Raw genomic sequence first — 22070 nt, 5'->3', positions numbered from 1 at the left:
CCTTACACGGGATGGCTTCCATCCGGAATGTTCTCAGGCCGGGGTGCTGAACCAGGGGGTGGTCCAGTTCCACCCCTAGGCCCCGTGCCACTGTCTGGTTGATTTCCATGCAGGGGTTTGACACTGCCGTCCATTTTACAGCCATGCCTGGGTCCCGCATTGTGTTCTGGGTTATGGGCACGCCTCTGCTCCCCATGGCTGTCTGCCTGACGCTCCTGCCTTTGCCCCACGCCTCTGTTGTGCCTGTAGTAAGGCCCAGGCCCCCTGTCACTGGGTGTTTGAGGGGACAGCCTGTTCCCTGCATCGTTGTGGTACCACTGGTACCGCTTACACATCTCTGTGGGCTGGGCACCAGAGGTCCCTCGAGCACTGGTGTCTCTTGTGCTCCCGGTACCATCCCTGTGCCCACAACACCTCTCCTGCTCAGGTGCATTCCTTCTTGATGCTTCTTTGGACAGCATGGCTGTCCTCACTCACCGAGAGGCCTGCCGCTCGCCTCACTCTTCTGGTCTCCTTCCTGCCACACTGGCTGGCAGTCAGGGCGCCTCGAAGCTCAGCGAATGCTGGGCCAGATGCAGGGGGCCTGTTTTATAGGGCCCACAGGGCAGTGGTGGCCAGTGACCTCAGCAAGGCTCCACGATGGAGTGGCCCACGTGTGGCCAAAGGTGGCTGTGCTGGGAGCAGCCTGGAAGATGCCCTCATGTAGACAAGGAGGAGGGTTGGGGGGGCTGAGGACCCCTTTCCTGGGGCTGTTTCCCCCAGGCCATTTGGTTTGCCAGAGAGAAAGGCTGTGCCTTGGCCACAGGGACTGCCCTGCACCTTCCGTCCTGTGCCCTGGGTTTATTGTTAACACTGGTTTTTATGTAATTTTATTCTATTCTTTACGGACAAGAACAGAAGCGAGGTGCATCTTCAGCCCTAATGCCCATGTGCACTTTGTGCTCTGAATAAAGAATTACTTCCTCACATCATGTCTAATCTAAATCTCCCCTCCATTTGTTCAAAGCCATTATTCCTTGCTCCATCACTACACTCCCTGATAGAGTCCCTCTCCAGCTTTCTTTCGTCTGAACTTGGGCTTGCTCAGAGGCTGTAGAGGTCTAGGGACTTGAGACCTCTTATACACAAACTTTACCCCTTGTTTGCTTCAGGTACCCTATGTGTTCATGATCACTCTTTTGAGGACTAACAAATCAGGCTCTTCAATATTTGATATGCTTTTTTCTGTTGATTGAAACTTTGTCCCAACTTCTTGGTTTAATAGGATCTCTGTCACCTGCTTTAACAGATAACAGCAAGCAGATGATATCAGCATACTATAATTCATTTATTTTGAGGAACTTTGTGCCCTTTCAAGTGTTTTATGTGTAAGAGTGCTTCTCAAAGGATTTTGACAGTGAGACAAATGTTAAATATCATTGTCCTTATCCTTGTACTTGACCTCTGATCTGATCAAGGACGATCTGAACTTCTTTTTTCAAATTTCCTAGTACTTTGTGGGTCATAGGGAGTAATGACACATTACTGATGGACATTTCCTCAAATTGAGCAGGAACTGGAAATGGAGTGCTCCAAGAGAAAAGAGTGTTGTTTCTACTGGGAGATGGATGTGATATGTCCACTACTATGCCTACCCTTGAGAACCATATCAGGCGAATTAATAAAGACAATTATAATAATAACAAAGTATTTAATGGATACTTGGGCATATAAAGAAGCATCATGATGTGTGCTTAACTTCTTATTATACCCTTCCTTACAGATCTTTCTATCAATCAGAGAATCCTCTGTGACCATAAATTACACATTTTTTTCCCATCTTTGGGAAAATCACTGGGGTCAGCACAGTGAGGGAGGTAGTGAGCTAGAGAGACTACTTGTGATTAAACTTAGTACAGTCCAGTATAATCTGTATCCATAGTTATCCTCCTATTTAAATGTGGTGCTCTCAGAAGCTTGTGACTGCTTTTTTTCAGGGGTCACCTGTAAAGGTCAAATGCTGATGGGACAAACAAGTGGTATGCTTTATAATAGACGGTGTTCAAGATGTGCAGCCTGTGAAACTTTCAGCATCTCAACCACTGTCATGGCTCGGTTGGGTAGTGAAAGAGCCAAGTGATGGCTGACTTTATGTCCAACAGGAGTCTGAAGCGGTGCACACTCCAGTAGTTGATGTTGGCCAAAACACCATACCTGGTTGTACAGAGGACACGTGCCAGGAACAGCAGAACTGCTTGAGCTGCAGTTGTTGGTTGGGTTGATTCGTGGTATGGAGCTTACGTTACTTCAAACTGTTGCTTGTATTTTTTGTTTGTCTCTAGGTATCTCTGTGCAAAACCCTGATTAACCTTGCTTTGGAAGGCCTGTCGTATTACCATACATATGACAGATTATTCCTGGGCCTAAGTATCGCAATGGGTTTCATGGGATGGATGACTTACGTGATTCTGGTGATTGTCAAGACCCATACCAATTTGACTAAGGCTGTCCAGAGTAGTAATAAGGTAGGTCAGAAATATGCAGTGATTTCTCCCTGTTTTCAGTGTTATGTGTGCCTGGTGCCTCTGTGCAGGAGATAAAACTGCACACATTCCACTGTTCTGTTCTGTTGACCACAGATGGAAACAGCTGCTGTAATCCTGCCTGGTGTTATTGTTTGGACCATTAATTCAGATCAGTATTCCAATGCATTACAAGTCAGAATATGCAATACTGTGTTTTCTGAGTTTCTTTCTTACAACTGTGCATTTTACTAAATGCTAAAAAATTATTAGAGAATCGGTCTTTAACCAGAAGTCAATTTTCAACTTTAACTGTAATAAAGTCAGCACTCTAGTAATGGGCATTGTTATACAATGAACAATACAGACTTTTAGATTCCATTTTGATTTTTGCTTTCTACTGTAGGGCCAAAAAATTTGCATGTAGATTCTTTTGTTCCTGTCCTCAGTAGTGGTGGGTAATCAGTCTTCAGAAGCCTTGCAATTCTATGATGGCATTTTTAAAATGTATAACCTGTTTTAATTGAAAGGTGAACTGTGGTTTCACAGGTCAGCTTGCACTCTTGCCCTTTACGATTTGCAAGAGTAGAGAAGAAAATATCAAAGAGGAAGCTCTTTTTAACAAGGTTATAATGGCTTGATTTTTCACAAAATCCAAAATCCTAGGAAATTCATTTTTGTTTCAGTCATTCATCAGAAGAGAGAGACCTCAAAAAGGAGAACCAGCTAAAAGCTAGCATTTCACCAGGGGAAGATGAAAGCTTTATGGAGAGAAACAAACAAACAAACAAACAAAAAAAAACCTCCCAGACTTAAGGATTTGTTTCAGAGTAAAAGAAATTGTTTAATTTGGCAATGAGTATTCCTGTAGCATCTGTACTGCCTTCAGTATATTACTCTGAGAAAATTCCCATCGTGCTATCTTGATGTTTTTACAACTGGCTGAAATGAGAGAGTCTTGGCTTTTAATGAAAATGATCAAACAGAATTGAATCAGAAAATATTCATAAGTGATGTACTGCATTACTTAGGTTTTCTTTCATCAAAGAACGTAGAAGAAATAGTCCAAGATGCTTATGTTAGATATGAACAGAATAATTACAAAAATTAGACTGAATATTGGGTATGTTAAAAGCATAAGCAAAAATGTAGTATTTTTAGTCAACATAAAATTTCACTTCTAAAATAATTCGTTACTTTCAACAGGTAAAATCTCAAAAATGTTACGCAAAACTTATGCCAGCAACACTGGTGGGGAAAAAAAGAGGTTCCTTCTGTTGCATGTAGAATTTTTCTTTTCACTGTTTTTATAACAGGCCCTTTTCTGTATATATATATATATATATTTTTTTTTTTTTTGTGTGTTCATATATATTCAGGGAGTCACAGTGTGAGCCTGACACTTCTTACATGGAAGTTATTTGCTTTACAGATAGTATCAGAGCTACTTAAAGAATATTGCTGAGAAACTAATCTACCATTGACAAATAGTTTTGTGCAAAGCACAGCCGTATAAGATCCAGTAGCAGCCTTTGAATAATGAAACTGCATATCCTGTATATGTCATCTATAAAAGTCTGTGGCTTCTTATGCTGCTTATGAGAAAACATTTTTTTTTCTTTTGGGGTGGGGTGTTTCACTTAGTAAGAAGCCTAACCTTTTAATCTAATTTTAAACATTCACAGAAAATGTGAAATCAGTTTCTGTCTTCAGTGCATGACCAGCTATTGGATTGTATAATCTTTATCTCAGCGTGGAATAAAACGTTGATTGTGTGTGGTTTACTCGTTCAACAATAAACTCCATTGTGTGTGTATCGTATCTATACATATTCATTTTGTGTACGTGTCAGCAAATGTAAAATTTAAAACTAATGGAACCATATTGCATTAGGTCAGCTTTCTGTATGACTTTTTTTTCCCTTTAATGGCGTATCTTAGCAGAAATTGTATTTTAAAAATCATTTAGAACTTGCATTTGCTGTCAGCTTAGATCAGGGCAGTTTTATGTCAATTACGGCGGGGAGGAGAACAAAAACTGCTAACCCATCGATGTGACCTGCTAATTGAGTGTCTTGTCTTCTCAGCACATCTAGCGTAGTCGTGTATCCTTTGAAATAACTCATTCAGAGGAACTGGCAGTTCTGTTATTAAAAGAAAACAGATTCTTCAGTCATTACCTACCCATTGTGCTGAGGACTGCTCCGTTGCTAAAGCTGCCTTCACAACCTCAAGTTGCAATACCAAAAGATAAAATTGTTCATTTCAAACTTGCATGTAATCTTCCTTTACCTGAAGAAGGAAAAGTAGTTCAATGACCAAGTAAAAGGTGGATGGATTGACTGTTTAATGCTCTTCTTTGTGCAAGTGAGAGCCTGCTGCTAACTGCTGATTAGTCCCCATCAGCCTGTGCTGCCTCTTCAGCAGGTGCATCAGTCTTTGCACCGGGAAAAATTGGGTTGGCTCACAGGGCAGCTCCTGCACCACCATCCTTGCTTTCATCTCTGCTTTGTTAGCAGGAAATTGAATTTGGGGCTGGCTTAGCTTAATGCCCAAAGGTGGAAACTACAGGGGATCAGGAGTAACGTAGGGGAACTTAGCTGTGGAAGGCTAGTGGCAGTCTCCCTTCGGTAGCTGCCACTAAATCCTGAAGAGCTGATCTCAGTAGGAGTCGATGTCTTGTATTTTAATTTGTTTCTCTTATAAATGCCTCAAGTAGGAGAAGGAGACGTGTGCTAATGGAATTTTCATTAAATGCTTTGACTGTAATGCTCTGAACTTGAACTCAAAAGGTTATACTTCGAGTCTATTTTTAGAACCTAAATTTAAGAGTTGTGTTTTTTTTTTCCAAGACTCTTCATGCTCTGACTTCCACTGGACTTCAAGCTTCTGTTGAACTTAAATAGTGTTGCACGCATTAGGCTTCCAGACTGTACAAGTGCACTTTGCCTGTGCAGACTTTACTGCAGGACCCTACGTAGAGCAATATTTAGAAGTAGATCTTCAAATCTTTCTGCAGTTTTTTAATCGGGCTGTGGAAACAGCATCCAGAGTTGTATTCATAGACACGAGGCAGCTTGAGTGGCTGTTCTAACATAGCATTTGCTTTAGGGTGTAACTCCACAAGTGGAAAATAGCTTGTAGTTTAAACCATTTCATTGCTGTTTTAGTGATGTTTGTCTAACCATTTGTTTTTCAGGAATCTGCAGCGCTCTTGTACGGTTTTACATTTGTTGGGATGATGATAACATTTTTCCTGTTGATCCAAACGTCTCCTTGGACATACTACATATACTGTCTGCTGCCCGTACCCGTATGGTATGCAGTTATGAGAGAGTGAGTAAAGAATACGTTTTAGAAATCATGTTTTATAAAACCAGGTCTGTGTGTCCTTTTTGTTGATAATTAAATTATTTCTGTAAGTTTGGAAGAAAAATAGATACAACCATAATTAAATTTGGTGAAATGTTTTCTGAGACATTCCAGAGTACTCTGGTTTATATTTCACTTGACATATAGAACAGTTTCCAAACAGACTAATGCAGCTGCCAGTTCTAGAAGATATCTTTTCTTTTAGCGAAAATAAATTCATGTTATTCCAAGATGAGATGTTTTCAGTACTTTGGAACAAACAGGTGCTAAAATCTTGACCAAAAATGGGTAAAATGGAGCAGGTTGTTCCTTTTCTTTAGTTATTCTGAAATGGTCTGATCCTGGGAATGTTAGGTGTGCTGAACTCCAGCTGCTTTTGGAGAAGATGTGCGAGTCATACTGAGGATTGTGCTCTGATACTGAAGTGAACTGGTCTTGTCTGGCTTTAACTTGACTAAATACCTCACGTTCAACAAGACTTCTTCCTTTCTGTTTTCTATTACTTCCATAATCTACTGGCAATTCTGTAGATACCAACTAGGTATTATTCAGGGAAAATGAGACCAACTGCAGTTAGATAATGAGCTGCCTCATAAAACACTGGAAGAGATAACTGTTTTTTTTTCCCTCTAAAGCATGTGAATGTTTCATCAGTTATGATGGACATTAAGCACAGCATAACCAAAGATGTTCATAAACTTAGAGTCAATTTGGATAAAAAGCAATCTGAAGCTTGTCCAAATACTCATGGAGATCTGCCAGAAATGGGAGAGAAAAAAATGAAGGTTTTATTGTAGGTTTTATATCAAATAAAACTGGGCAGAAGGAGCCTCAGGCCATCACCCAATCTTAATTTCTAGCTGCAGACAGGATCTGCAATACCTCAGTCATTTCTTGTGCTCTGACCCCTCGCCCCTGTCCTTCAAAGCAGTAAAATTTTATATTATTTCTGTTGTGTTACAGTAATGGTTATTGTGTTCCATTGTTTTGAACAGACTTCATGTTATTCAAAACCTCACTGCAAATCTCCGGTCGCTTCCAATCAGTCAGTCTCTAGGATTCATCTTGATTTCTATACTGGGAATTGAAATACTAGTAAGTATCTTATTTGTATGTATCAACAGGGTATCTCATTGCTACCATTTCTCTCTTTGAGGAATTGTAGGTTTTATTAATGTGCTTGGTTTTCAATCTTATATTGAATTTTATTTATTAGGTTTTCAGCTTTTTCTACCGCGCTACACTCACTGTGGGTCTTCTTGTTTTTGCTGGCTGGCCAGTGATCACACAGCTGTGGGTTCAAGCAAAGGTACTGTATGGTTTTTATTGCTTTACTTAACAACAACAACAACAAAAACATTTTAAGTGACTGGCAGATGGTTGCATCTTAGGATGTTGGGATTCATCTCTTTTGTAATGCTGCTTCTGATTCTGATTTTCAGTTATGCTCTAACTCTGATCTCTATCAGCAACATGTAGCAAAGCAAGGGAATTTCATGTGATTCGGATAGAATTCTTATATATGAGACAAGCAATAGGATTGGTTAAGAATCAGAACCGATTTGACAGACATTTTGACTGACAGCTGTCATGCATCCTAGTCTACACTGATTTTAGGCAAGAACAGTTGTTATCTTTCTAGATTACAACCTGACAGAATTCTGTTTTTTTTTCCTGGAGTCCAGTATCCTGGCTGTTGCTGTCATGTGTCATGCTTCTGTCCTCATTCCAGGATAGCTATGAGCTAGCTATCAGTTTTCTGTTGGTAGTGACAAGAAAAATGGTTGGTTTAAAGTCATATGAAGTGCACATCATTTATCGAATTGTCACAGTGACAAAAGCATTGACATACATGACTGGTGAAAATGCCACCATTTAAAAAATACATATTTTTTTAATTGAAAAAAAAAGAAGTAACTGAAAAATGCTTGTCATGTCTTTATTGTCCACAGTCAAATGGCATGTATTGTTCCTCAGAGGCAGCTTCCTCTACTGCTTTTCACAGGAAAAAACCTCCTCTGCTTCAGTAGATAAGGATGTGAAGTGGCACAATCTTTAATATAACAGACAGCTGTTCCATTAGTTTGTTGAAACTTCTCTTACCTTGCAGAATACCTAAAACCTAGAGGTCTGGAGTAGCGTTAGCATTTTAATTGAAATTAAAATTTGTACCCAAATTTTCGTGCTTTGCAAGAACTGTTGTAATGTAGGCTTCTCTTTGCTTTTTTTATTGTATCTCGGTAATCAAGTAACACGTCTTAAAGCTGGGTGTACAAAGAAGATGCTTTCTAGCCCTGAAAATATCTTTTCAGGGAGTAGACCCTGACATGAGCTTGAAAATCTTAAGTGATGTATCTCTTCCTGACTTTACTGAAAATAAAACACCTGTGAATTTTTTTTTTCCCTCATAGCAGAGAATTTAGAGAACTAGGTGGGTGATTATGGTAGGTAAATCAAATGGCATTCAGATTCAAAGACTGAAAAATGTTAGCATATCGCTAGAGATTGGCGATTAGTTAGCTGCTGCAAACTTCTGATGAGATTATGGTTTTATTCCTTTCTTCGTGAGGTTACTCAGCAGCTTTCTGGTGACTGTGATGTGCGTGAAGGCCACGCTTTGAGAAAGCGCTTTTAAGAATAAAAATTAAAGCTTAGTTTTAATTCTTATTGTCTTTGATGGGATTTTGACAGCTGTGTGAATTAGTTTCTTTTTTGTATTAAATCAAAGTGCTGTAATACAAATGACCTTGTGGCCTTTTCCAGTTAATCTTATTATTGATAGATAGGTGTTTTTTTTGTCTGTTGGAAGGTGCTTGTAGCTGAATGAAATTTCAGTTCAATTAAATTTTTATTTTATTTTATTTTTTTTGTTTGTCCACATGGCCTCCAAAAATCCCATTTGTCTTTGTTTCTTTTAGACAACAACATTGATCTGGACTGTTCTGTGTGCACTCCTGGCAGTATTTCCTTTAATGCCTGTTGTAGGAAGAGAACCGAACATTCCTCTGGTGTAAGAATCTTGTCTTGCTGTTTAAGTGTTTTGTTTCCCTCTTTGATATTTGAAATTTAGACTGACTTGATATATGTGAGGAGTTGTGTTATTGAAAGCTGGCTGAGACAGATATTGAAATTCAGAATTTCAATGATATGATTATAGAGACGTCGGTTAGTCACTAATGTCAACGAGGAGAGACTTTTAATTCTCTTGCAGTACTTCAAAGGAAGGCAAATCCATTTGCTTGTTTCATTATTCTGTGATTTCTTGTGGAGGAAAATATTTTTCACAATACCAGAATTTGCAAATTGTACATGAAAATAAAGTTGTCATTAAAGGAGGAGCTTCACTGGGGTACAGCCATGGTAAATAGCAGTGATGTGTGAATAAGAAGATTTATTCAAAAACAGTTTACTTTGACAGCATCTTTCTGAATTTCTCTATCTAATTTTAAATACTTTGTCTTTGAATAATGTTGTGTAATTAATGAGTTATTCGGAGAAATAGAACGAATAGGACCACGAGAGCTCTCCTATTATGTGCTACTCTTTCATCATAGAGGCATTCTCTTTTATCTGGATGCAGTCCAGTTGGTTGGCCTGAAGGAGTTAGGCTTGTGGTATCCTTGTAGTTACTGCAGGGAGACTCAGGTCAACCTAGACTGCAAGAGCTCCTGCTGCTGTCTGACAGAAGATTGCAGATAGAATTAAGAGCCCAGATATTTTCAAAATTATTATTACATTCTGCTGCAATATTTTTCACTGTAATTTAAATTTATCCATTGAAAACCTTTGGTGCTTGGGCATATTAGAAATATTCAAGACAGATGAGTGATGGCTGTAGTACCGTCTCTTGGCTGTATATACAGATACGTATTTCTGCTGGTTGTGAGCTTTTTTCTTCTTTATAACAGCTTAGGACGGGTTAGAAATCAAAATGGAATTAAATTACCTTCAAGTCTTCCTCCCTGACACTTCTTTACATTCACCTTACCCTGGCCGTACATCTTCCTTTTTATTTCTCTAATGAAACATTGTACCTCTAAAACAGCTTGTACCTGTCTGAATCTTGTCAAGGGAGTTTTGAAATTGCAAAGCCCTGAAGCAGCAATTAAAAGTATATGTTCATGTGACATTTCATGATATTGAAGATAAGGAGATACTGGAAGAGAAGATACCACAGGATGAAATTAGAGTGCCAGTGAGAAATGGGTGCATTTATTAAATCTGTTCTCGAGCACTGGCACTATAGGTCAGGCCAGCGCTTCTTCAGGACATTAATAAAACTTGCACAGTGTGATCCTGACTAAACTCCTTCATAAAAAGTAAGCACACAAGAGGTGAATGCAGGGTTGCGTTACCCAGGAGGAACATAGACATGCTTGTCTCAATGTGCAGGATGAGTTAGGATGCCATACAGGAGCCGAAGGAAAACTAGGGAGAATGTGGCACCTGCTGTTCACTGGGACAGGGGACCTGGTGGCAAAGGACTTGGAATAGACTAAGGCCTTCCTTGCCTCTGTGATTATTGGTATGACTGACCTTAAGGAACCACAGCCTTCAGACCCCTGAGACCTGCAGGAAAGTCTGGAGCAAGGACAACTTCCTCTTAGTGGAAGAGGATCAGGTAAGGGAACGCTTTATTTGGAGGATCCAGGGAACTACAGGCTGGTTAATCTCACATCAATCACTGGGAAAGGCAATGAAGCAACTAATCCTGGAAATAAACCATTTCCAAACATATGAAGGAAAAGAAGGTGATTGGGAGTGGTCAGCATGTATTTACGAAGGGGAAATTGTGCTTGACCAACATGACAGCCTTCAAAGATGAGATGACTGGCTGACTGAACAAGGGGAGAGTAGTGGATACAGTTCATTTTGCTTTTAGCAAACCTTTTAGTACAGTCTTCCATAACATCCTCATACAAAAACTGATAACATACAGGCTAGGTCAGTGGACAGTGAGGCGGACTGAAAACCGGCTGAATTTTCAGGTTCAAAGGGTGACACAAAGTCACTGAAAGGCGAAGTCCTACACCTGAAGAGTGACAACCTTATTCATCAGGCAGGCTGAGGGCTAACTGGGTTGACCGTGAGCTATCACTGTGCTCCTTGCAGCAAAGAAGGGCAGTGGTGCCCTGGGAGAGTAGGGAGAGCATTGCCAGCAAGTCAGGGATGGAGATTATTCTTCTCTACCCAGTCCTGGTGAAACAAATCTGGATTGCCAGTAGTGGAACATCTGTCATACGAGGAGAGATTGGTTGCTGAAACCAGGTATCCTGGAGAAGACTCAGGAGGGTCTTATCCAAGTATGTATATACTTGAATGGGGGAGAAGAATAAAGATGACAAAAGATGACAGATTCAGATTCTTCTCAGTGGTATCCAGCAAAAAGACAAGAAATGGGCACAAATCCAGGTACACAAAATTCCATTTAAACATAAGAAACTTTTTAAAAAAATTTATACTGATTAAAATGGTCAAAGACTGGATCGGGTTGCCCAGACAGGTTGTAGAGTTTTTGTTGTTGGAATTATTCAACACCCAAGTGGACGTTACCCTTAGCAGCCTGTGGAAGTTGGCACTGCTCTGAGTAGGGAGTTAGACTAGGCTGCTCTCCAGAGGTGCCTTCCAATCTTCATTCTGTGAGTGAATAGCCTGCAGTTGTGTTACTGTATTGGCTAGATCATTACCTGAAAATTACTATTGTAATACAATTAAGCAGACTGATTTTACTGAATATGAGCTATTTGTGCTTTTTTTTGTTGTTGTTTTGACTGAGACAACACAATGAGCAGAGCAGTCACAAATGGACGTTTTGGTCAGTAGTCTCTCCATGGCGATTCCGAAAGGCAAATGGTGGTGATTGAAAAACTAAAAATGGTGGGTAACAAAGCAGGTACATGGCCAAAATGGTGATTTTTGCCACTACCCAAAAAGAATGTATTTGTGGATGACAAGCCTGGTATTTAAAAAACAAACAAACAAACAAAAACACACACAAAAATAAAACATGTACATGACTCTGAATTTTGTTTTTCCAAAGCTAGATGTTAAAGTCCCTTTAATGTATTCTGTCTTGATACTGTAACAAATTATTTTATCTTAGTGAAGAACATGTCTACGAAAAAGTCCTGATCTGTTAATTTTGGTGGTATTTCCAAGGATTTTATTGTTCTTTTGTTTTTATAGAATAGCAGCTGGTTTGCTGACTCTTTTGATCTCTGGCTTCTCCTTGGCATCGTCTTGTAAAAGTGAAAATAAGTACAGAAATAATGAAGATATGAAAGTACATTTTTATCAGGTCAGTTGCTACTTTACAGTAATTCTCAATGTTAGTGTTTCTAGGTGTAAATCTTTGTGTACTTTAAGAACCTTTTCCTACCAAACCCACAATTTTCAAAAGGAGATTGATTGTTGCTGAGTTTTCTCCTTAGCTGTCTTCAAGAGGACTATGCTCATGGTAATACACATTTTAAAATCTCATAATGTTGTGTCCCCAAAAGCTCTTCCTTTATGTGCATTGGTGCCTAGATGTGCATGCACATTTTGATGCTCTACCCCAAGAATTTGATGCTCTACTCCTGCCTTCAGTCTGTGTATCTAACTCCCACTGACCTTTGCAGGACTGTCCATGCACACTAAGGACAAGCTTGCTGGTTCAGGGGTTTATTTCCAGTTTCTGGGTGGCTGTTGAATAACAGCTGTGAGACCGATAGTGAGCTGCTTTTCTTTTCTTTAAATCTTCTCTTAGATGAAAGATGAGATTTTTCTTCACAGCTTAATAAAATAGCTAGATCTTTTCATACTAGTTGCTAATTAAGTTCTAGAGAGCTTTTAAGATTTTAATAATACTTTACATGTCTGCAGTCCCCATTTTTTAAAAAAACTTGTTACAAGATAATGGTTTTATTTTAGGACTAACAGTGTTTCTTAAAAGCTTTCTTGGTTATGACTTGTATGCTGGAATTTCCTATTGAGCTAAGCAATGCATTCATTATATTGTCTTTTTAGGCATGGAGCTCAAATTGGTTAAGAGGAGGAGGGGAAAGAATATTGAAGTCTTAAAATGCCTTTACCTGAGTGTGCACATACTTAAAATGTCGTGGTTTCTCTTAACCTTTTCAGCTTAACCTAGGAGAAGTACTGGTTCCTGACCTAAGCATTTAAGACACATTTCCAGTGTATTCTCAGCTGTGGATCTCTCACTGGAAAGCTCAGAAACAACTTATGCTGGGAGAGTGGGAGTGCTCTTAGGTGGGCCAAGGTCAACCCGCCACACAACTGCAGCAGCATCTCAGCAGTGTAACTTTGTGGAGAAACTCACAAACGAGGGGGAACTAGCTCAGTAGTCAAAGAGTAATGCCAGATGCTTCTTGAGCCAGCTTCAGAGATGCAGGAAATTCTGTGAGCCCTGAAATAACTTAACTAGATGAAAAGGTTCTGCCTGCTTGTTCAGGGAGAAACATCTTCGATTTTGTCCCAAGCTGTAAGAAGATCATAAAGCTCCTCAACTTGCTCCTTAATCAGGGGATATTTTTACAATAACGACATCTCATTGCTGTTATCTATTAGGTTTTTATTTCAATAGCTTTCTTAGGAGTGACAAATATGGGATCCATCATTCACTCTCTGGGTGAGGAAAGGATTGGGCAGGAAGAGCATTCAGACTCAGAGGGGGGACAGAACATTACAGAGCTGTTACATATGTTCCTCGGTTAAGAGCTTGTTTTGCGGTTGAAATTTATTTGGTTGCTCTGAAATGTACAGGAATGCTAAAGGAAAATGTCTGGCAGAAGCCTGGTGTCATTTCTAGACACTGGGATTCCCTTGCTCTCCCTGTGCTTTTTCTTTTGGGTTGGAGTTTTCAGAGGGGCTGGGGTAGGAGGAGTCAAGAATGCTGATCTGAAACATTTTGAGCTCTTGAGTTCAAGACACAACTCCTGGGCAGTTTTAAGGGCGAGATCAATCTTCTCACCAGACAAGAGCTATTCTATAAAGGCAGTGGTCAGGTTACCGACGCTCCTGCACATAAGCACGCACCATCAGGTTCTTGCTTTGCATCTGGGCAGGGATTTCTTGAGAACAATTTGTGCAGCTCCCCCACGCGTGCTGTCTGGAAGCTGTCACTGAAAGTAATGCTTTCCTCTCATATGTGTTACTACTGAGGAGAAAAAGAGTGGTTGCTTCATGATTCTTATTCTTCATTTTGGTAAATGAGAGGAGAGATTCATTTGCTATTGTTCATTCTTCTTGGTGTGCTCCTTTCCTGTCAAGTGTTGATTGAAGTAGAAGGAAAAATATAGTGTCCCTCATGAGCAGTTATGCCTTGGGATTCCCTTAGCAACTTTGCTAACCTGTCTTTATAGGTTCAGCTCTGACCAAAAGCTTTTGAACTATACAAGAGAGAAGGAATAACTGGAGGTTCTAGCTTTACTACTTCTGTTAGCAAAAAACCCTGCTGATCTGGCCTAACTTCTCTTACTAGGATCCCTTGACTCCTTTTTTCAATCCCTTTCTTCCTTGTTCTGGTACTGTCTGCGTGCAAGACCCCTCTTTTGAATCTTTCATTTCAAATTTTCAATCTCTCATCTCAAATTTTTGCATCTGCTCAGTTAGGATGAGATGCATTTTCATACAAGAAAGCAGGTAACATTTCCTAAAGACTCAAGTAGTTCTTCCCACTTGCCTGAGTTGTTCACCACAAGTTATTTTGGAATTGCATCTCAGTAAAGATGCTTCCCTTTTCAGTTTTCTTCTGATGTCAGAGAAAGAAAGGGGCACAGCATTGCTTAGCCTTTTTTTGTCGTGCTTATTTTTTTTCTTCAGAATACAGCTTTCTTCTTTCTTGTCCAAGTGAGCTTCCTTTTCCATCTGAGAATTAGCGTGTAGTGAAGATGCCATGGCTGGTAAGGAACAAAGCTTGTTCCATTACGTTAATTATTCCCCCTTTTGGCAGAAAGAGACCCACAGAGGAGACAAAACTAATGATTTATTTATTTTTTTAAATGACAGCTTGTATGTAGCCATCCCCAGAGACGATAAACACCTTGGTTTCAGTCCTGAGCTGTATATTTTTGTCTTGGTTTCTCCATGGATGGGACACCATCCAAGTATACACCTTGGCAAATGAGTATGAGCTACCTACCTGTATGGATCTGAGAGTCCATTTACAGGCTACACATTCATTTGCTGGCTTTTGTAGGTATTCATTCTGGATTTCCAACATTGGTCTTAGCCTTAAAGAAACAAACAAAAAAGACAGAGAACCAAACATTATGATCAAAAAGATTTGTCAACTGAAGTGTTATAAATAAAAGTGAAAATACAGGATTAATTAATTATATTTACATTTACAGCTGTAACAAAATCTTCAGTTTTGTTCAAGCCCAGTTTTGTAGTTTTGATATATGCCACTGTCTGCTTGAGGCAGAAGGATACTAATTACTTCTCTGTTGTTTTTAAAAATTGTCAAGAGTTTCTCAGGTTTTCTTTTGATATCATTAAAGCGGGAATAACACTATTTTTTCTGAGTTTGGTTTGCTGTGGCAAGGAGAGCATTGCTTTCTGGTTAATGCCTCTTCTGTCTTTGAGAAGGCTTCGGGACTGCTTAAAAATGAGTTATGAGTTATGGAGTTTGGGGACAGGAGGGGTATTTTCAGCCAGTCTTGTATGCAGCCCGGCAGATGATTCAGGTTCTTGGACCATCCTCTCTATGGGCTGTTATCACATGTGGTGCTCAGGGAAGTTGCTGGCAAGGACATGCAGGGACTGCAGATGTCACTCTTGGTTTCCTCTTTCTAGCTGAGACCTACAGATGGCCAGCTCTCAGGCTGTTCAAGAAGAATCTCTGAACTAAGAGGAGGTGTGCAGGGGGAAGGAAGACAGGTTCTTAGCTGGAGACCTCTCTTTACATCTCCAAGTTGCTTCTGTGTCGTTCCACAGTCCTGGAGACATCAACGAAAGCTGGGAGCACTTTGCACATCAGATAAACTGTGAACACAAATCTCAGCAGCAGATGCTGAGCACCACCCCAGGCCTAGTATAGATCTAGCAGCAGTAAATGGGGTTTTGCTGATGTGCCCAGATCATCACTAATCTTACAAGGCACAAGATATATTATGGGTGATGACTCGAAGTGACTTCACCAGTGACTAGGAGGTAGCAGGGGGGATTACTAGAGCTCATGACACTCAGAGAAGTTGAAAAGATATGTCGAAGGGGAGAGGGATCTGGCCTCAATGCAGTGAAAAGATCCCAAATAAACATCAGAGGTGTAAATGGGCCAATAATCTGAGCTTTTGAAGGCATAATGGTTTGGCCTAGTTTGATGTCACACAGAAATACAACTTATATTTTCATGTGCTCTGAAATTAAGCAGAACCAGCAGATACTGAGCACCTCTGAAACTGGGCCGAAAAAGGGTGCTGACTGCCAAATACATCCTCTGGGCAGGTACTGCTTAATGTCAGGATGGGAAGTGGCAGCTATTCCCATGGTAAAAAGTGAAGGCTGGGGACATTGTTTAGTTGCTTTGCCTTAAAAACAAAAACAAAAAAAAACAACAAAACAACAGCAATTAGATCTTGCAATGCTATTTTAAAGCACGTTTGCAGAGTGCCATGTATGCTTGATTTGCCTTTAGTGGAACTGTGGAGTTGTGAACAAATAGCAGTAATTGAAAACTTGGCTCAAACGTTTTCTTGAATAATTGTCTGCTTTCAAAAATAACTGACTCATGGGGTAATCTCCCTAAGGGTGTGCTTTATCTTGTTGTTTTTTTTGGGGGGTGCACCTACCAGATGACTGATTGGCGCCTCCTGAATTAGTCCAAAACAAAAACCCTTTCCATCTTCTGTGTTTTTCCAGAGCAGAGGCAACTGTGCTGCCCCTGCAAAGCTCTTAACTATCCTTTCCTTCACCCTGAGCCTGATCTTGCAGCAGAGCCAGAAGTTCTGCTGGTTCTTCATGGCTGCCATGCAAGGACAAATGCTCTTCTGCTTATTTGCTCCGTGCTTGGTTCTTTTTTCATATTTGCACTTATTTTAAGAAAAATAGAGGGGGAGGAGGATGTGGGAAGGTGATAAATGGGGTTAGCTTATAAAAAGGGAATTCCATGCTGAGCTTTGAGTCTTTGGAGGATTCTTACAGTATCTAGCAAATATGAAACATATATACCTACAAGTGTGTCAAAAAAAAATAATGTAAGGAAATCAGAAGAGGCATTGGTACTTGATGGGTTCACAAGATATATAATGTGTTAGCAAAAAATTGGGTGCATATATTTTGTGTGGTTTATGTGGATGTTTAAGGAGGGTATATCACTGCAATACTGATCTGGAACACTTAAACTATTTAAAAACAGCATGAATAAGTTTTAAAATTAATAAAAAGACTAGAAAAGTTTCAAAGGGCATAAATTCTACAAAGGTAGAAATGCTCTACTTGCATATCAGAGAGTCTTCCTCAGGCTTCCCACTCTTGCGTTGATTCAGATGAGGTGTTTATGCAGCTCTAAAGCATATTTACATATTTAGTATGAGATGGCAGAGATCCCTACACTAATTATGTGTTTTATTGATTTTCTTCTTTCTAGATGTTGAGTATTGCGCTTTCAACATATGTTGTAAGCAATACCCATAACAGTCTGAAGAACAAACAGGGATTGCCTGTATTCAATCAAATTATCAGTTGGACCACTCTAGGTAAGAACATCTTGCTTCCCAAACTTGTTTTTCTGATAATTTGTGGTGTTAGGGGTTGGTGGGCTAGTGGTGACACTTTAATATTAACATCTTACTTTTGCACATATTCCTTGATTTAACTCCTTATAGTTTGTAAACATGTTTACTATTCTTTTCTAATTTTTTTTTCCCCTGATGAGTGTGTTAGTCTTCTAAAACACTACTGCTTTTTAAGTTTCTAATGGAATGTGAACAGCTTTGACTTATAAGTAGCTTTATCTTTTGTTTTGAATATTCTGAGTATCTTGAAGATCCCTTTTAGGGATATAATGGTACAAAGGCCCTTTTCCCTTTACTTGAAGCCAGATAAGGGTGATCTGAGATGTTCTACAAGCAAGCCAGTTAAAGCACAGTGAAATAATGAAAAGATTGTTGCTATATTTCAATAAAAATAAAGCTGCAGCCGATGACAGAGATCCTTGGGGTATTGGGTAGGCTTTTCAGAGCTGCCTTACAAAGTACTTGTGAACTAATGATGTTAGTATACATTTGATATCTGTTAGAACCTAACTATTAAAGTAAAAAATTTACAAGGCTGGATTTTTCACTGCTCTTAAATTAAAATCTTAGGATGATTAAGCAGAACAAATGTAATTATCACTGGGGTTATAGACCACAGTAAAGTAATGCCTTTGGTATTTCAGCTGTAAAATAATTTCTGTAGGACTCCATTAGAAAATGTTAGGAATTATTTATCCCTGACTCATTGGGAATATGGGACTTCTTTTAAAGCTAAACATATCCCCTTTTAAATCTGAAAGCAGCAGTTTCCTATAAGACAAGACCAAACACTTAAATACAGCTTAATGGAAGAAGTATGGCTCTTGTTTTCTAGTTGCTGAATGTCAGATACAGTGTGCGTTCATGTATTGGTGACATTGCTGTAACACAATCAGATCTTGTCTGTTTTGCCATTCTTCTCTTTGATCAAGTTAATTCAAGACTGATACAACTGATTGTGATCACTATGTGTATGAGGAATACTCTTTGTCATGTAGTTCTCTTTGGAGCATTCTCTTTTCCATCATCCTTTCCTGCCTCTTCACAGCCTACTAAGCTAAGTGCTTGTCTCTGTGTGGATGAATTCTTTGCAGTTTTTGAAGTCAATGAAATCAATGATGTCCTGCTTGGCTTACTGTAGCAGGAATTGAGGTTAAAGGTTATCTTTCTCTCCTGTGTAATGGTGAGAGAAAAATATTTTTCATCAAAGAGATGATTTGGGAAGTCATAGAGGTCTACAGTTATAAGGAAAAAGTGTATTAGAAATTCTCTTTGCTGATGGTGTTGTGTCTATGATAGAAGCAATACTGAAAGTGAAGCAAGCTATGCACCCTGTTTGCTGCCATGGTGGTATTGAATATTTTAGCGAAAGTTTTCAGACTGGAAGTAATTGTTTTAAGTGGATGTGATATTCCAGGTAGGAGCCTTATGCATTTGTTGAAGTTGCTTTACATAATTAAACACCTAAGCAGGTAGAAACCTAAGGCATCCAACAGTATGTCCTCAATGCTCCTGTTGTAGAGAGATGCCTTGGCACTTGCATAACCACAACTAGCATCTGCCTTGTCATTAGCATCTACCATAACCGTGACATCACGTGTTTTCTAGCAAATTGTGTCGTCATCCCCCAGCTATTCTTTGTGATAAAGTCTACCATGTTTTAAAAAATGATAATTTTAGGCCTAATTTAAAACTTCAAAGAAAGGCTGGTTGTGGGGAGAGGGGGAAGTCAGGCAAAAAACTAGTCATGGGTGGGTTCCTGAAGGCCTGCAAAAGGTCCAGCTGGCTTCAGCTGTTATGCCACATGGTTGTTGCAGTGTACCTGAACTATAAACATACAGAATTAAACCCAGGAGGTATAAAGTGAATCCAGCTGCTTCCACATTCTACAGAGCCTTCTTTTGTATGTTAGTACTTTTCGTTGATGGAAATCTACCATGGCAACTAGCCAAATTTTGAGTAATTTCATGCCATAATTTTGTCCTGGGATGCATACAGGTCAGCATATAGGTCAGCCAGAAATGTGCAGGTCTTTGGATGGCTAATATTTCACATGACATATCAGAGATGGAAAGGGTAATTATCACCTGCCAGACACTCATCTGTTTTCATCTGTGATTGTGCATGGGTTCCCATGCACACCCTGATGCATTGAGTCTAATTCAGAGAGGCCCATAGCCACACTGAATTTCTTTCCACCAAATCTGGCTTGCAGTGAGTGTCCCTGGAGTTTCTCCTTGAGCCAGGCTTTCTTTAAGCACAGCAAGCTAAAAGTAATGCCAAAAGGCTGAAGCACCCTTGAAATTAAGTCACTCATTCTCTTACTGTAGCAGTGGCCCAGGCTGAAAGCCAGGAAATAAAACATGCTGACCCACAGTTTGTAGAAACTGCCTTATCTCTCTTTCATTGATACACTTACTATAAACACTATTATATGCTATGACAATAAGCACAACAAAACAAATGAGCTTTCCATGTATTATAGTTTCATTTCTGTTTCTTGACAGAATATGTATTAATTAAGACTCAGTGCTGAGGCAACCTTTGAAAATTTCAGTCTAGTGAGGGGACCATGCCACAATGAAGAATTGCACCAAATTTATTTGCCCCCTCATTTGTTTATAAAGGTTTTAAATAAAATTCTGTTTAAAAAAGTATTTTTAAAAAGAAACAGGTTTAAAGGGGACAGATCATGGCAATTCTTTTCCTTCTCCCTTTCCCTGCTTCGAGTGCCTGGCTGCTTTTCCTCTACTTTTCTTCTTTGCTCATTCTCTTCCAGTAGCCCGTTTCTACTTTTCTCGGTTTTCCTCACCTCCTGCAAGCCACTGGACCCCATCCTTACCTGCAGGAGTTTCCCAGCTAGAAGAGTCTCTTCAGGGGCAGCACAGGCAACTCTTTAGACCCTACAAGTGCATTATAAAAACACATTACAGGTTAAAGGCGAGAAGCATGAATCACAACAGATAGGTCCCCTGTAGTTCCTTAAATCTTCCTGTTTTAAACCTTTCCAGCAGAGAAGCTAATACGTCAATACTTTCTATATCTGTACTACTAGTATTTACAGTTGCACCTCAAAATATGGCAGGCTACCTAGTCTCATAAAATGGAGCAGTTGTTCCCTAACTGCAGTCTTAGAGCTGATGGTGGTCTTCAAGGACGTGGTTAGTGGTTCTCAGACTTGTAGTAAACAGTGAGGTTTGACTGGTTTTTGGAGGGTAGTTCTTCTGTATTATCTTAAGGGAACAGCAGTTCATGAGAAATTATAAAGGTTGTGAGCTAGAAAGCCAGGAGATTGTAGAGAAATGATAGAAAATGACAGAGAACCAAAATTACTTTTGATAAATATTAAATGTTCCAAACACTGATTTGCCTTTACCAGAAGTAACCTCTGAAAATAAGAAAGGCATGTATGGCCAGTATTGAGTTTTCATACATAAATGTCAAGATTTGAAGAACGTTATCTTGTTACTGATGATGAAATGTTTTGCATACAGTGACTGACAGATCTCTTTTCCTTGCAGTTTCTTCCTCGGTGTTGCCGTTACTGAGCCCCACGTTTCTTTTTCAGCGACTGTTCAGCATACTGCTTTCCCTGATGGCCACCTACCTACTCCTCAGCACAGGGTACTTCTTTCTTACTCTGTTTGCATTGATCTTGCATATGAGTATTGGGGCTAAATGTGAAACTGTCTGCTGAATCTTATGTACATTCCTTTTAAAGGTGTAAAGCTTGCTTGCAGCTGTAGTCTCACTGTTTATCTCTTTGATTAGTTCCCTAAAGAAAATTTCAGGGGAACTTCCGTAGTTCTCCTTGTTATTTATTCTAAGCACTCTGTTTTGTTGACATTCCTTTCAGCTAGACCAAGCAGAGGCTGAAAGGATGTGTATTCAAACAATCTTGCACCAAATAAGAAAATCTGTTTTAGTTTCTTCTGTTGGTTTAGTACATGCTTTTCTCCTCACAAAAAAATAAATAACTTTCTTCTCAATTGCCCAGCACTTGTGTGTAGCTATGGCTTAAATGACGTGATGGGAAACAAGTAGCCCTAAAATGAGGGAAACTTATTCAGAGATATTTTCATGGAAGTATCCTTTTTCAAAGGGATGCTAGATCCTCATAAAGAGCAGGGCTTTCTCCTTTTCAGATAACAGGCAATTCTCCAGAGCTTGTAAAGGAAGAAAACACCATGTCAGCCAACCCACTTTTTGTCCAGAGTCAGTAGCTGTTAAAGGCATAATTAATGGGGAGTGTAGGAACCATCCCTTCTGCCTCCCCTCCCACTTATCCTCTGGATTTAATTACACTGGAAAATTAAGTGGAATAAAATATCTTGCAGCAGACATTTTGCAATAGCTGCCTCTTGTGGATACGCTCATTTCAGATGAAACATCTCTTTTTTTATCTCCTGCCTGCCCCTTCCTCCCACTTTCCCATTAGGTTTTTGATCCTAATCTTACTC

The 22070-nt window shown here is 39.6% G+C and overlaps 1 protein-coding gene across 5 annotated transcripts in view; it reads left to right on the top strand.

Annotated features, from left to right (window-relative positions):
* Nucleotides 1-22070, top strand: part of PIGN (phosphatidylinositol glycan anchor biosynthesis class N) — a 103824-nt gene that overhangs the window by 61992 nt on the left and 19762 nt on the right. For all 5 annotated transcript variants that reach the window (XM_084510814.1, XM_084510816.1, XM_084510817.1 and 2 more), the window contains exons 14-21: nucleotides 2322-2504; nucleotides 5700-5836; nucleotides 6868-6967; nucleotides 7089-7181; nucleotides 8791-8882; nucleotides 12059-12170; nucleotides 17463-17571; nucleotides 21132-21234. In XM_084510814.1, the coding sequence (XP_084366940.1) occupies nucleotides 2322-2504; nucleotides 5700-5836; nucleotides 6868-6967; nucleotides 7089-7181; nucleotides 8791-8882; nucleotides 12059-12170; nucleotides 17463-17571; nucleotides 21132-21234 (929 nt within the window). The remainder of the gene's footprint in view (nucleotides 1-2321; nucleotides 2505-5699; nucleotides 5837-6867; nucleotides 6968-7088; nucleotides 7182-8790; nucleotides 8883-12058; nucleotides 12171-17462; nucleotides 17572-21131; nucleotides 21235-22070) is intronic.

This window comes from Aythya ferina (assembly GCF_964211825.1).
Source record: "Aythya ferina genome assembly, chromosome: 2".
In the NCBI taxonomy this organism is placed as follows: Eukaryota; Metazoa; Chordata; class Aves; order Anseriformes; family Anatidae; genus Aythya; species Aythya ferina.
This window is presented reverse-complemented; position numbering and strand designations above follow the sequence as displayed.